Here is a 16,662-nt window from a genome sequence, read left to right as displayed (position 1 = left end):
AAGTCATTAACATATAATTCATATTCATAGACTGAATAGCAGTGGTGCAAGCAGCACCCTTGTCTTACACCTTACACTTTTGTCTTACTCCTCCTGCTTGCCATGGCTCCATTGACCCTACGCCACACTCTCAAGCAAGTATTTGTGTAAAGGGCTTTGATCGGTGCAAGCAGGCTGGGTTCCATATTGAGGACAGTCAATTTCAATTTCCCCCATAATATTTCCCTGTTTACTGTGTCAAACACTGCACTACAGACTATAAAGGCAGCAAACAGTTGTCTCCCCTGTTGACATATTTGGTAATTAGATGGTTCAGGACAAAGCAATTGTCGATAGTGGATCGACTTCACCTGAAGCCAGCTTGTTCTTTTGCAAGAATGCACTTTTCAGCTACCCAGCTCTCAACTCTCCTCAAGAAGAACCTGGCATATATTTTAACCACAGTATCTATTAGACAGATGGGCCTGTAATTGCTAGGATCCTTTTTATTCCCTTTTTTGAATATAGGAACTACAATTGCCACCTTCCACCCAGCTGGGATATGGCAGGTATTATTTACATGCATGAATAAACCCACAAAGAGAGGGGCCCATGTCTGGGGTATTTTTTGAATAGCTTTGGTGGTAGAAAGTCCTCACCAGGGGCTTTATTTATTGCTCTTCAGGCCTTTTATAATAGATTTAATCTTGTTTTCTAATACTGGTGGCCAGAGGGGTGTAGCTTCTATAGGTGGTAAATCGCTATTTAGTAACCATTTCTCAACAGGTTCTGAGACAGCAAACAAACGATAATAATTTTCCCAATCCTCAGCTGAGATTGCTATATCAAATGTGAATCTCCATTCTTTCAGGATTCCAGCTACAGACTGCCAAAATATAGCTGAATTACACTATAATTCTGCTGACAGCTCAAGTCCTGACCAATTTGAAGCAGCATGACCTTTTTTTCTTTGATTTAATGAGTTTCTTATATTCTCTTAGAAACAGCATCCTAGCTTGTATATATACAGAGGAATGCCTCTGAGCAGATGTCCCAGCTGCCTTCAGTTTCTTTTTCATCAAACGACATTCACTGTCAAACCAGGGCGATCCATCTATAGGGAAACTTTTGGAGGACGACTTGGTTGTTAGGTGTTTTTCCTCAACAGGTGGCACAAATGTGTGAATGCCTTGGAGACTGACTGCCAGTCAGCCATGGGTGACTGGATTGTTAAGGCCCAACTGATAGCATTCTCTGGTTTGTTGTTGTTGTTTATTCGTTTAGTCGCTTCCGACTCTTCGTGACTTCATGGACCAGCCCACGCCAGAGCTTCCTGTCGGTCGTCAACATCCCCAGCTCCCTCAGGGACGAGTCCGTCACCTCTAGAATATCATCCATCCATCTTGCCCTTGGTCGGCCCCTCTTCCTTTTGCCTTCCACTCTCCCTAGCATCAGCATCTTCTCCAGGGTGTCCTGTCTTCTCATTATGTGGCCAAAGTATTTCAGTTTTGCCTTTAATATCATTCCCTCAAGTGAGCAGTCTGGCTTTATTTCCTGGAGGATGGACTGGTTTGATCTTCTTGCAGTCCAAGGCACTCTCAGAATTTTCCTCCAACACCACAGTTCAAAAGCATCGATTTTCCTTCGCTCAGCCTTCCTTATGGTCCAGCTCTCGCAGCCATATGTTACTACAGGGAACACCATTGCTTTAACTATGCGGGCCTTTGTTGTCAGTGTGATGTCTCTGCTCTTAACTATTTTATCGAGATTTGTCATTGCTCTTCTCCCAAGGATTAAGCGTCTTCTGATTTCCTGACTGCAGTCAGCATCTGCAGTAATCTTTGCACCTAGGAATACAAAGTCTTTCACTGCTTCTACATTTTCTCCCTCTATTTGCCAGTTATCAATCAAGCTGGTTGCCATAATCTTGGTTTTTTTGAGGTTTAGCTGCAAGCCAGCTTTTGCACTTTCTTCTTTCACCTTCATCATAAGGCTCCTCAGTTCCTCTTCACTTTCAGCCATCAAAGTGGTATCATCTGCATATCTGAGATTGTTAATGTTTCTTCCAGAGATTTTAACTCCAGCCTTGGATTCCTCAAGACCAGCTTGTCGCATGATGTGTTCTGCATACAAGTTGAATAGGTAGGGTGAGAGTATACAGCCCTGCCGTACTCCTTTCCCAATCTTAAACCAGTCCGTTGTTCCGTGGTCTGTTCTTACTGTTGCTACTTGGTCGTTATACAGATTCTTCAGGAGGCATACAAGATGACTTGGTATCCCCATACCACTAAGAACTTGCCACAATTTGTTATGGTCCACACAGTCAAAGGCTTTAGAATAGTCAATAAAACAGAAATAGATGTTTTTCTGAAACTCCCTGGCTTTTTCCATTATCCAGCGGATATTGGCAATTTGGTCTCTAGTTCCTCTGCCTTTTCTAAACCCAGCCTGTACATCTGGCAATTCTCGCTCCATGAACTGCTGAAGTCTACCTTGCAGGATCTTGAGCATTACCTTACTGGCATGTGAAATGAGTGCCACTGTTCGATAGTTTGAACATTCTTTAGTGTTTCCCTTTTTTGGTATGGGGATATAAGTTGATTTTTTCCAATCTGATGGCCATTCTTGTGTTTTCCAAATTTGCTGGCATATAGCATGCATTACCTTGACAGCATCATCTTGCAAGATTTTGAACAGTTCAGCTGGGATGCCGTCTTCTCCTGCTGCCTTGTTATTAGCAATGCTTCTTAAGGCCCACTCAACCTCACTCTTCAGGATGTCTGGCTCTAGCTCACTGACCACACCGTCAAAGCTATCCCCGATATTGTTATCCTTCCTATACAGGTCTTCTGTATATTCTTGCCACCTTTTCTTGATCTCTTCTTCTTCTGTTAGGTCCTTGCCATCTTTGTTTTTGATCATACCCATTTTTGCCTGGAATTTACCTCCAATGTTTCTAATTTTCTGGAAGAGGTCTCTTGTCCTTCCTATTCTATTGTCTTCTTCCACTTCCGCGCATTGCTTGTTTAAAAATAATTCCTTATCTCTTCTGGCTAACCTCTGGAATTTTGCATTTAATTGGGCATATCTCCCCCTATCGCTGTTGCCTTTTGCTTTCCTTCTTTCTTGGGCTACTTCTAGTGTCTCAGCAGACAGCCATTTTGCCTTCTTGGTTTTCTCTTTCTTTGGGATGTATTTTGTTGCCGCCTCCTGAACAATGCTGCCAACTTCTGTCCAGAGTTCTTCCGGGACCCTATCTACTAAGTCCAGTCCCTTAAATCTATTCTTCACCTCCACTGCATATTCCTGAGGAATATTCGTGAGCTCATATCTAGCTGATCTGTGGGTCTTCCCTAATCTCTTTAGTCTGATCCTAAATTGTGCAAGAAGAAGTTCATGGTCTGAACTACAGTCAGCTCCAGGCCTAGTTTTTACCGACTGTACAGATGTCCGCCACCTTTGGCTGCAAAGGATGTAATCAATCTGATTTCGGTGTTGTCCATCTGGTGAAGTCCATGTGTAAAGCCGTCTCTTAGGTTGTTGGAAGAGAGTGTTTGTTATGCAGAGTGAATTGTCTTGGCAAAATTCTATCAGCCTATGTCCTGCTTCGTTTTGTTCTCCCAGGCCATACTTACCTGTAATTCCAGGTGTCATTTGACTGCCCACCTTAGCATTCCAGTCTCCTGTGATGAAAATAACATCTCTTTTAGGCGTGTTGTCCAGTAGGTGCTGCAGATCCTCATAGAACTGCTCTACTTCAGCTTCTTCAGCATTTGTGGTTGGGGCGTATATTTGGATCACTGTGATGTTAGATGGCTTGCCCTGAATTCGAATTGAGATCATTCTGTCGTTTTTGGGGTTGTATCCAAGCACTGCTTTAGCCACTTTACTATTAATTATGAAGGCTACTCCATTTCTTCTGTGGTCCTCTTGTCCACAGTAGTAGATCTGGTGGTCATTTGATGTGAAGTGGCCCATTCCAGTCCATTTCAGTTCAGCGACGCCCAGAATGTCTATCTTTAATCTTGACATCTCACCAATAACTACATCCAATTTGCCCTGGCTCATAGATCTTACATTCCAGGTTCCAATGGTGTGTTGATCCTTAGAACATCGGATTCGCCGTTCACCACCAGCACCGTCGGCCGCTAACCGTCCTTTCGGCTTTGAGCTAGCTGCGTCATCACGACTGGGGCTAGTTGAGCTCATCCTCTGTTCCTCCCCAGTAGCATTTTGACCATCTTCCGACCTGGGGGTCTCATCTTCCGATGGTATACCGACATATCTCTGGTTGTACTGATCCATTTAGTTTTCACGGCAAGAATACTGGGGTGGGTTGCCATTACCTTCCCCAGGGATCGCATTTAGTCTGACCTCTCTGTCATGACCTTCCCGTCTTGGGTGGCCCTTCACGGTTTAGCTCATGGCATCATTGAGGTGCTCAAGCTCCAGCACCACGACAAGGTAACGATCCTTTGCGGAGTCTCTGGTTTGAGGCTATTCAATATTGTCTTGGTATCTACTTTGGCCCATGTTAACCTTTTATTTTATTCTGGCTCACCTCCAAGTTAGTTATAATCCATGTTATATGCTTAAGTTTGAACGGCCTAGGAATTTCACACTTGCTGGCTGATGATCGCTTTCTCCTCTTGGATAGACAATGATCTCTGAGAAGGTCAGCTTTACTTTTTGATACGCAAATGAAATCTAACAAACTGCTCGAGTGGAAGGTGTATGGGTATACATAATTATTATCCTTGCCTCCCAAAATTTAAAAATCAGCTATACCAAGTTTAAACCAGCAGTATTACTTCTGTTACCTCTTGAATACCAATGTGGATGATTATCAAAAAATTCATTTGGGAGTCCACTACGTTGAGCAAAATCATGAAGAGATTGGCTTAGTTTAGCATTAGAATCACAAGTAAAATAATTACGGTTTCGGATGCAAAGTAATTATTTCTTCCAGCATTGTTTCTAGACATCCAATAGTTAAAATTATAATAAAGGATGTATTTGGTGGAGTATAAACATTTACCAGTACAAGCTCAAAATCTTTATATCTGAATTTCATGGCCAGTATATGAGGCAGATTTTCCCCATTATATTTCTCATGCTGTCGTTGCAGTTCTGCCTTAGTAAGAATGTATAAGCCCCCTGAGACAGGGATGTACCAGCATTGAAAACCAGGGAGTTGTACTGGGCCATCCTCTCCTGCTAAGTAGGTGTCTTGTAAAGCTATTATCTCAAATTCAGAAAGGAACCTCACCAAACCACAGCCAACAGACTCTTTCTTCTTACTCCAAATATAAGCTGATGTGTCAAGGATATTTTACTTACTTACTTACTTACTTACTTATTTATATGTCAAATTTCGTCACTGCCCATCTCACTCGAGCATGACTCTGGGCGGTTTACAGTAAGACTAAAACAAATACAAGTTAAAATACAATAAAAACAGTAATCTTAAATAACAATATAAATATAAATATAAATATAAATATAAATATAAATATAAATATAAATATAAATATAAATATAAATATAAATATAAATATAAAATCCAAGATGGGGATGTTAAAAAGTACTTAATTATATTCATGTAATCCATGAGGGTGTCTTCAAGGCACATGATGTGCTAAAAAAAAGTCAAGATGGTGGTCGCAGTGTTGCGATCAAAGCTCCACCTGCTTGCACACGTGTCACGTGTGCAATGCACTTTAAAAAAATGAGCAGAGCTTCCGTTACACCATCATAGCTGCCATCTTGACAATTTTTACCATATCCTGCAGACATCTCTGATCCATTAGCTTACTGTATATATGGAGTAAAGTGAGTTCACCTCATTTTACAAAGAAGTGTAAATAAGTTCTGAACTTTTTATCACCTTGGACCCTTTTTTGCTTAGAAAAAGGGATGGGAGAGTATAAAATTACGTGCAGTGTTCAGAAACCTTTCCTCTGTCGTAGAACTTACAAATGATTAGTGAACGTGGAACATGGGAGGTTCAGAATGAAGGAAAAAAGTCATTTTTATATAGTGTATAGTTAACCCATGGAATTCACTGTCAGAAGATGGAGTGACAGCCACCAACTTAGAGAGTTTTAAAAGGGAATTAAACAAATCCATGGAGAATAAGGCTATCAATGGCAAGTGCCCCTTAAATATCCTAGACAGTCTCTTCCCCATTTCTTCTGATTTCCTTAAGTGTGCTGCCACCCATATGTGTTAGATAAATCTGTCCAATCATCTTTGTTCTGAAATAATTTGTCCATTTGGATTGAATATGAACAAAGTGTTGTACCATCTTGTAAACCTCAAGTGCATTTGATAGACAACCTGAAGCTGTGAAATGGCATTCATGATCATATCCAGCATCTCTGGGCTCTAGGAACAGTTTTGGATCTAATCTAGATTGTAGACCTGATTCATTAAGTGGACTTCAGGAAATGTAATCTTACCATAGGATCTATAACCCTACTCTTCTGACTTGTCTGGATTAAATTTCAGCAAGTTCTCCCTGATCCAATTATGTTCTTACCAGTAACTAATAGAAGTGAATATAGTCCTCATGCTGTATCTCAGAGTTCTGAATGAATTCCCTAGCAGCTTCCTATAGCTATTGAAGACTATGAGATATCATCTGCTTGAGCAGGTCCAGAAATACTGTATTGGGGAAAGGATAATAACAGGAATTCTAAACCAAGGTTTAATCATTGCCAGCTTCCAAATTAAATCCACACATTCATGCTAGAAATTAGAAACTATGCATGAGAATAAAATAGTTTAACCAGCCAATTATTCTGTGCAGAATTTGTGTTGATGGCAAAATACAGGATCTGAAGGCTAGTTCAAGGACAGTTGTTTTGACCTTAGTGAAGATGTTCCTATGCTATTCTAGAAACTCAAATTCAAAACTGTTCTATTTTGGGCTCAAAAATTAGGCATTTCACTTTGGGCACCTTTCTGAAATGATTGGGACACAATTGGAACACTTCCAGGTAGAACATTTGTTTGGAATTTGCTGTTACACTTGGCACAAATCTAACCTTTTTAGAAGGGGCCAATTAAATCCTTCAGGCATCCTTAAAAAATCTACCAATAAAATACATCAAATGACACAGAGGGCACATTCTAGATGGGATTCAGATGCCAACATACAATATAGGCCAGCTAAATATTTCCCTCTTCAATAATCTTTAAAGTCCAATTAAGAAAATTAATGCAAAATAGGTAAATAGTACCTCCAGAATCTGAAGCATTATACTTTGGAAAGTGAGTAAATAGGTATACAGGCTTTCTGGGAGAAGGTGTCTTGCCACCACTGAAGAGAGAGCATTATACAGTATGGATCCTTGATCTGAGTGGGAAGAAGGAGCCTTCCAATCTTAGACAAGCAAGCACATTCTCTAGGAATACGGTGAATTAAAAATGATTAGTATATTTAGCTTAATAGCAATATATAGCTGCTTCTGACTCTTTGTTATCTCATGGACATTATTTTGCCAGGAATGGCTGTCAGTAGTTGCTTCTTTGAGTTCTTGTAAGCATCTGATTATGCCATCAGTATCTAGCTACCCATCTTCTCTTGGTCTGCAATTCTAAGAAGCTGAGGATATTTCTTAATAATCAGTGCAACTCCTCCTCCCTTTCTATTGTTCATGTTCTTTTTGAAGAAATTCTGCCTTTTCATTGCTGTATTTCAGTTATGGATTTCTTATTAGGTCTCAGTTGATAGGTATAATCATAACCTGATCATTGGAATATAGAGAATGAAAGTAATGAAATTCCTGGGTGATAGACTTCCTGGTTTTTTTAACTGAGCTACTCTGTCACACCCTCATACTGGGCACAAGTTGTTTATCATAAATTGCCTTGCATATTACAGCAAAAGAAAGGCAGGGTACTAATAAACCAATAAATAAAGTCCTTACATTGTCCTTCTGAGTTACTATCTCCAACCAGCACAAAATTCAGCTGAAACTCTTTTAATCAAGCCCATTATCATTCTTAGGCCAACTAAGCCCTAAATCTTAACCTTAACCCTAATGCTTCTGCACTTGTAGATGTGGGATCCTTAATCTGTCTTTGACTGATCACAACTGCATTTAAAGCAATTTTGTGTTATTTCTTATCTATTATCTGTCTGTCTGTCTATCTATCATCTATCTCAATCCAAAAATAAATTTCTCGTCACACTTTCGTCACCAGTGAAATGGCCCCATGGCATGGAACTTGAGTTAAAAGTGGATGAGAATCATTTTGTACAGTTTGCTTTAATGTGGTAGCCAGAAAGTTTTTTTTCTTTTTGGTCTGGGACTACAATTGATTTATTTATTAAGGATTGATTGGTTGAATTTATATCCCACTTTTCTATTGATATTGAAAATTCAAAGAGCAACTAAAAGACAATGTTCAAAAATTAAAACAAATACTAAAATTATAATAGAAAAATGTATTTAAGGGTTTTTTTTTTCTTTATTGTGCAATTTATACTCTGGTTTTCTTCCTGTATTTATATATTTATATTTTAGTGGACTCTGGCTAAAAGCAAATAAATACTGACTTAACAATTAATAGAATATAGAGGTTTTTCATGTAAATTGATTAAAAATGTAAAATCAGCAATTGCAGATTTTAGTGTCTATATTAAAAAAAATTGCTGAGAAATTGAATGAAATAGAGTTTCCAGGAAATACAGGTGACACTGATACTGATTACATTTTTTTCTGATCTATATAGCCCTGGATAGGGTATACTATTCTATTCTACTCCATTTTGAAGAGGTTTTAAATAGATTTGCTCTGCTTTTTGTTTTCTCATGCTCTTATCTTAGCTGATTTACATTTTAAAGTTTTAAAAAATTCAGTCATCTTGGACCTATTTGTGTTAAAAGGTGATATTATTTTAAATGAATGTACCAAAAATGCAAAGGTGGAGAGCATACAGGCAGAGGAAAATGGAAATTTCTGAATTAGGTGGATAGACTTCCCTTTTGTATCCCCAGTAACAAAACAAAAAACAAAAAAACTCCCACCCTAATCTTATTTCTCATTACTCCTTGATAAGTCTGAATTTTTTATTGAATATCTTCATAGCAATTACTATATCTTTTAAAATATAACATTAGCAGGTCTAATAGATATTTAGAAACAGTTATAGTTTAACCAATTTCCCAATATATGCACACACAAAATCAGTTTTCAAAATTGAAGAATGGGTTTCCTGCTAATAAATATCACAATTTAATTTGTTAGGTACGTAAAGAATATGGGAAATGCCTGCGTACACATTGTTGTAGTGGAAAAAGTACAGAAAACTCCATCGGCTCAGGAAAAACTTCTGGGTCACGAACTCCTGGACGATACTCCACAGGGTCACAGGTAAAAAATATTTTTAAGTTGAACAATTTGTTACCTTGCCCAAATAATTAACTATTCAGTCATAATTATCATAGTTCTTTTCAGTTCAGTTTCTATAGCAGTTTGGTTATATCTGCGCAATAATTGACAAAGGAAGATGGGCTGGATGGTATTTATGAAATATGAGATTTTCACTTGATGACATCTCTGCATGTCAGATTCTGCCCCAAATTTCTATATTGGGAAAAATTACTTGCCCATTGTTATTAATTGGAGTTGCATTCCATTGTTAGCTCTGAAAAAAAGTGTTCAACATGGCTAACAGAAAAAAATATACAGAAAATATTATAAAAATACAGCCTTAAAAGCATAGTTTGTCATCATGGCCTGTTCAGAACTTTCAAAAGCTCATCGATTTTGGCCAGGAGTCCCATTATTTGTGCCTATCATGCATGCCTAGACACGGATCCCATTAATCCCCTCCATTTCTCTTTGATGGCCACATCTTAGCACTTTTGATGATATACAACTATCTTTTTCTCCTACATAACTAGAAATATTAACAAATACTTGGAAGGAGAAGAGAACAAGAATAAGCAAGATGCAGTTAACAATGAGTCCCTGTAGCTGGGTCTCCCTTAGTCTTGCTCTTATGACCCTGAAGGTCCTGATCTGCAGTACTAACCTTTTCCTTCATGTGATTGCAGTGTTGTCTTAGGTGTCTTGGGGAAGGACACATGATGGGTATCTGCAAACACTATTAGATAGATAGATACTTTATTGATTTAGTCTTTTGAACATATCAAATATGAAATAAAATAAAATAAAAGCCATTATAAACATACATGTAAAAACGAGTAGATGCAAATAGAAGTGTAATACAAATTCATATCGATCCATCACCCCTACAGTCAACTCCAATCTGATCTGAGTAATCTGTCCTCTTTAAGACTGCCTTTGATATGAAGAGTGCAGTCTTGCTGGTAAGGAGCTGGTTCTTACCCTGAAAAAAATAAGGAAGTTTCTGCTGGCTGCACCAGTATTTTTTGTTTTTTAAATATAAATCTAAGTGGTCAGTCCTTTCTAAAGAGTATAATTTGCAGTCAAATAAGATATGGGTGGTATCTTCAACAGCTGGGGCACCACAAATACATAATCTTTCTTTGTATGGAACTCCTTGGAACCTCCCAAATCATACCATTGAGTCTAATTGGTCGAAACAAGCTCTAGTAAAAGCTCTTCTGAGATATTGGGGCAAAAAAATTGTTAAATACTTTTCTAATTGTAGGACTGATTTGTGTTGGGCCAGCCACTTCAAGGACTTGACAAGTTTTAGGGATGCTATATCCTCTTGGGCAGCCACATCCAAAACCCTTTGTCTGAAGCTTTTCTTGGCCTTCAAATCTGATTGGACTGGAAAATGAATTGAAAATCCATATTGTGAAATGGTATTGATAAGTCAGGCAACCCAAGCATGAGAAGGCATATTATGCATCTGCTCTTCAAGACAAAGCTTGGGTAATCTGTCTGAGTCCATGGATAGGATCTTCAAACACTATTAGGCTTTTACCAAAAAGGCTTACTGCAATTGCTCATCACGGTTGAAAGCAAATCACTGAATATAAGCCATGAAAGCCACAGATTGCAAAGGTACAGGAGGCCCTCCACTATTGCTCTGGCACTCAAAAATTCCACCATGTCTCAGAAAGTCTCTAGGGCTTATCATACTTTGGCTCATGCTTGTTCAAGATCACCCGCCTACAGTCACTGGGAATCAGGCCATGTAAAAAATAATAATTAATTAATAAAATAAGATCAGTGTGATTTTGGGCTCTTCTACACAGTTAACCACAGGCAGTCTCACTGAGAGGGCTTGAACAGATCACATCAGCTTTATCTCATCCTGTCCCAGCATGGAGGCAGCTTGCAATTGAGTTTCCTTACCTCATCTGCTTCAAATGTAATGTTTTCCAACTTACATCTGCACTTAATTTTACTGAGGCAGTTTGTCTTCCTCTTGGTCATTTGTGGAGTTCCTGGCACACACATGCCTTTCTGCTCGCTGGTCACAGCCTCCACAACCATTTTTGGGGTGTCTGTGTACAAGGAGAGGGACAAACTCACATAAAGCCTGACCCCCACAGTACTTCGTAAGGCAGAACTCAAAAATTACATGGGTTCCATGGAGATCTTCAATACGTGACTGGTTCACCTATTCTGCATGTACAGCAGGTATACCAGTGGTTAAGCCAAGTGATAGATGGTCAGAGAGGACTGAACTTTACCCACACACACACACACACACACACACACACACACAGACCCTGAAATCAGTGGATTGGTAAAACACTAGAGCTGGGTTTTTTTTAAGAGGTCCACCGGTAAACCAGTAAAATGGTTGAACTTTAAAATAATGGTGAACCAAAAAGGGTTCTGCTAGTTTCTCTTTCTAGCCGAAGTGAAAAGGAGGCAGGTTAAAAAAAGGTGTATCAAATATGCCAAATACAGTTTGTCATTGCTTAATGACTGCCCTGTTTAGCAATCATCAAAACTTATAACGGTGCTGAAAAATTAACTTTACAACCAATCTTGCACTTACAACCATCACAGCATCCCTGCAGTCACATGATCAAGATTCGGGCACTTTGCATCCTGAGGGTGCTTACAACTGTTGCAGTGTCACATGGTCACCATTTGTGCGCTTCACAGCCAGCCTCTGACAAGCAGAGTCAATGGAGAAGCCAGCAGTAAAATTGCAAGTCAGAGTCACATGATGTCTTGCTTAACAACCATGGGTGATTTGCTTAATGACTGTGGTGGAAGTGAGGTCATAAGTCAGTCAATTTGTCACATGATGTCTCACTTAGCGATGGAGTTGCCAGTCCCAATTGTGGTCGTTAAGCAAGGACTACCTGTAAAACAAAGTATTTTGTCAGTTGTAGTTAACAGCAACATTGGCAGTAAAATACATGTTTAATACAAAAAAAAACCAGAACAAGTTATAAACATACACACACCCCAATTTCCTCACTACCCTAATACAGCAATATATAGAAAAAAATAGGACCAAATTATCAAGAGACAAAAAGTATACTTCACCATCTCCAGTCTACGTCTTACAGCCATGAACTTGTCTGTCCCTTACAAGTAAACCTCTTGCTATTTTCTCATCCCAATAAATCCCAATCTGCCATCCAGAAATTAAATTAAGAAAGCAAGATGTTAATTAATTTGAGCATTACTTTTAATGTATGTTTTTTCAACTTTTCAGTGTTTTTTTTAACTGATAAATATATATGTGTGTGTCAGTGTGTGTATCTACATACTGCTAAAACTGTCCTGTTTGTCTGTGTGTAACCTTAATTGGGTGAAATGGTGCATTGTAGGGCAACAGTTTTTGAACCAAGGTACCTCAAATAGGGTAACTTACAGAATGCGTCCAAAATCTGGGATCCATGACTCCCATGGAATTGAAATTTGGCAATTTTTTTAAAAAAATTATGACATAAAATTATCATAAACATTCTATGACAATAAAAAATGTCATAAAACATTTCCTGTGGTCAACTCCTGATGTTTGACTGGGCTATACACTTCAATATGAATGACATGGGCTATTTTGAAGCCAGATGCATCTCTGAATATCTCCCTGAATTTTTAAGAACTGTTCCAGTAAAGGTAGTACTATACATTAAAAGCTCTGCCATTGTTGAAGGCATTGAGGAATCTGGTAAGGAAATATCTCTGAAACAATGACCCAACAGGTCACAGGTTGTCTAGTATATTGTATATAACAAATTAGAAAAACAAAGTTTGCAGTATGCATGGGGAAAAAACTAGCTACTATTAGTTCTGAACACAGCCAACCTATTCCAAAGATGAAGAAGCCCATTATATGGACATGGAAAAATACAAGTTGGGTTTAAACATGATTTCAAATTAGTATGATTTCATTTTTTTATTATGAGAAAATCCTCAAACTCATACAAAAGATAGAACTATGAAAGTACAGAACACAATTGTCCATGAACCAAACTAAAAATCATAGATATTGTACTTTCAAGTAACAGCACAAAAATAATGATCTGCATGATTTTTTTAATGTGATGTCTTCAAAATCATGATGAAATTGTAAATTATAGCATAGTTCAATCACTGTTAATGTTGAATAATTAATGCTATTGAGGATCCCTAATTATCTGATCCTCAGTTCTATCATTTGCATATGTTTTTCTACATAGTATGAAAACTCTTTTTAATGTATTCAGATACACAGAGGCAGACAAATTGAGGAGGCCCACAGTCAAAGGTTGTGTAGTGTCTGTGCGCGCGCACATGTGTGTGTGTGTGTGTGTGTGTGTGTAATAATAGAACACACAGTACTGGGACCACCACAGTTCCTTAGGCAGGGCAGTAGGGCTGGGTAAAAAAATACAGGATTGCTGTGTTAGGAGATATGCCACCATTATAGAAAGATGAGATACTCAATTTACTTTCTTTTTCAGGGAAGGGATTTGTTTATCAGCATAAAACGGAGAAGATGAGGTACTCCATTCCTGGCCAGTAGGGGAGCACTGAATAGCTGAGACGTGTCTGCTTACCTTATTGGGCAGGAATGGGACTTTATGATCAGCTATCAGATCTGATCAGTTTAGCCATAATAGAAATGCTTCTAGTGACCTGGTGAGTGAGATGGTGAGAACAGCTCTGGCTCATTCTAATTCTGAAATTTTTTTAAAAAAGGATAATGGAACAGTCTGTCATCTGAAAGTGTCCATAATGGCCTAGATGAATGGTCAAGTGTTAGAGAAAGGGGAAAATTGGTTGTAAATAGGAAAGTGACTCTTTCGTCTTTTCGTTCTCTCTCTGCTAGAAATCTTCCCTTTTTGGTGTTTCTGCTTGGAGAGTTGAATAGGATGCCTTCCCACAGCAGTTGCTTTTCTGTTATTCTATAGTCCAACTTCCAGTGCTGCAGTCCCTTTTTCATAGCATACCCCTGAACTTATTCACAGTTCGCTGTGCCTTTCAAGGTGCTGATCTCAGATTCTTGCCCACTGTTCTCCCAACTTGCCTCACGATGGATATCATGAAACTATTCAAACTTCTTTATGTTCCTTTCAAAGGAGGCATGTTCCTCATTTCTTTCTCTGTTCCTGTTATTAATCATCAAGAGCTACCTCAGATTTAACTTGTCCATCTCTTATATAATGTCCTTCCAGAAGAGGCTAATATAGTCACAACATATTTTTAAAAAGAAAAAAAAAGACAGAACACTGGTGCATTTTGCAATTCTGAGCTTGCCCTTTAAAAAAGGCTCAACTGCACCAGAATATGTTGTGCTATTGGGAAGGAAGTGAGCTGAAGAGAGAAAGAAGGAAACGTGGAGAGCTGAAGCCCTGAAGAACCAGAGGAGAGCAGAAGCGGCAATGAAGGAGAGAGAGCGACACCAGAATGGCAGCAGTGGCCCAAGAACATCGGAGGACCGTGAGCTTTCAACGGAAGTTCAGTCACTGGCAGTTTCTCCGGAGTATTAAGCTTAGAGCACTGGCAGTGCTCCAGAAAACAGCTCACTGCACTGAAGTTGAACAGCAACCCAAAGACTAGCCACTCCTTTGAGATTTCAAGAAGGTATCTAAGGACACAGCCTCAGGCCTAGAGCAGATGTAAGCAGCAAAAGAGAGTCTGTGAAAATCCCCCAAATCCTACCTGACCCCAGGACCAAGCACTGCATAGCACATTCTAGCTTGTCCACACTGTGTGGCCTTGAAGCAGGTTTTGGCTGTGAAAAAAAGATAGGCTGCAATAAGTATAGGACAGAAAGCACAGTGTAAGATGTAAGTTATTGGTTAGGAAGTAAAATAGGACATTGGATTATAAGCAATAAGACTAGTGGTATAGAAGTAGAGTAGAATACATGGGTAAGTTAAGCAACTTTAGGAAAAATGTTTAAGAACAAACAAGATTGAACATTCAGTTGTGCAAAACTTTTTGTAATAAAAAAGCCTGCTTACAGGAATTGCCTTCCCTCCCCCATCCCCAAACTGAACCTACAGTGCTTACCTTCTGCTGTTTTGCTAACATTTGCTCTGCCACTGCCTCTCTGGCTTGCTCGTCTCTCCTCTTCTCCTGCAAACAGGGGCTATTTCTTTATACAGTCTTCCAATTGCAGAAGGGGGAAGGGGTATATTAAAGCTTTTGTCAGCCTTCGCCCGCAAGAACCTTGGTGCAGAGTGCTGAGAGAAGCTTCATGCTAGCTACTTTCCTGATCTCATATTCTCACAAAGAAGGACTTGTGCTCATGGCAGGGCCGCAACTAGGATGTGTCACCCGGGGCAAACATGGATTCCATGCCCATTTTGGCACCCCCCAACACTCATTTTGGCGCCCCTCCCAGTGCTCATTTTGGCGCCCCACTAGCACGGCACCCGGAGCACATGCCCTACTTGCCCCCCCTAGTTGTGGCCCTGGCTCATGGGCACCACCCTGGAGACCCATCTCTCCACTGTCCTGGCACTTATCATTCAATATTCAGGTTTTTAGTTGGTAAAGTACAGAAACAGATTCAAGAAAGTGGTTTGCCAATTTACTTTTGAATTAAAATGCATAGGGAATTTTCTTTCTTCATCTTTACTTAGGAAACAATGCAAAGGCATCTTCAGGGGGGAGCAAGTGATAAAACATGCTTTGCAGCAAAGCAACACAAATTACATACTGTACATGCATGTGACATCATGACACAGGTATTAAAGGGCAGAGTTGTGTTGTTATGTCACGATGCACATTTTGTTGTTTTGGCCTTTAATGGACTTCTGTGAAATAGTATCACATAATACTGGTTCCACTGATTAATAGCAGATTTCTGAGCAAGATTTAAAGTGTTGGTTGTGATGCATGAAATCCTAACAGCTCAGGATGCTTTAAAGAGCATCTTCTTCCAGATGGGTCCCACTACTTAAAGATTTGGTCTGCTGGCTGTCCACCCAATGCCCTGGATACCAGGGACTGCTAGGGAAGACCCTGGAGAACATACTTTCAGTGGCAATTAAAAAAAGCCAAAGCTGCCTTCAAGTCAAATTCAACTCTGATACTGATAGGTTTGTAAAGCACCAATATCGGTACTCCTCAGACATTGTTCTTTTTCTTTTAAATTTTCCAAGGCCTTTATCTAAGTAATTTGTACCCCTGCATATGTGATTGGCTTTTACCTGTTTTGTAAAGTTTCTTATTCAGATTACTTATTAATCTGAATTAATTGTTTATTAATTAAATGGATGTCCCTTACCTTATTGTTAAAAATGCAGAGTGGACAATAGTGACAAAT

The 16,662-nt window shown here is 39.2% G+C and overlaps 1 protein-coding gene across 1 annotated transcript in view; it reads left to right on the top strand.

Annotated features, from left to right (window-relative positions):
- The window catches only part of ADGRL3 (adhesion G protein-coupled receptor L3), a 575,448-nt gene that overhangs the window by 481,883 nt on the left and 76,903 nt on the right, over positions 1-16,662 (top strand). Inside the window, exon 23 of the mRNA XM_063294636.1 lies at positions 9,237-9,362. Coding sequence (XP_063150706.1) covers positions 9,237-9,362 — 126 coding nt within the window. The remainder of the gene's footprint in view (positions 1-9,236; positions 9,363-16,662) is intronic.

The sequence above is a fragment of the Candoia aspera genome, chromosome 2 (assembly GCF_035149785.1).
Source record: "Candoia aspera isolate rCanAsp1 chromosome 2, rCanAsp1.hap2, whole genome shotgun sequence".
Classification (NCBI taxonomy): Eukaryota; Metazoa; Chordata; class Lepidosauria; order Squamata; family Boidae; genus Candoia; species Candoia aspera.
Note: the sequence above shows the minus strand (reverse complement) of the source record. Positions and strands in the feature narration are given on the sequence as shown.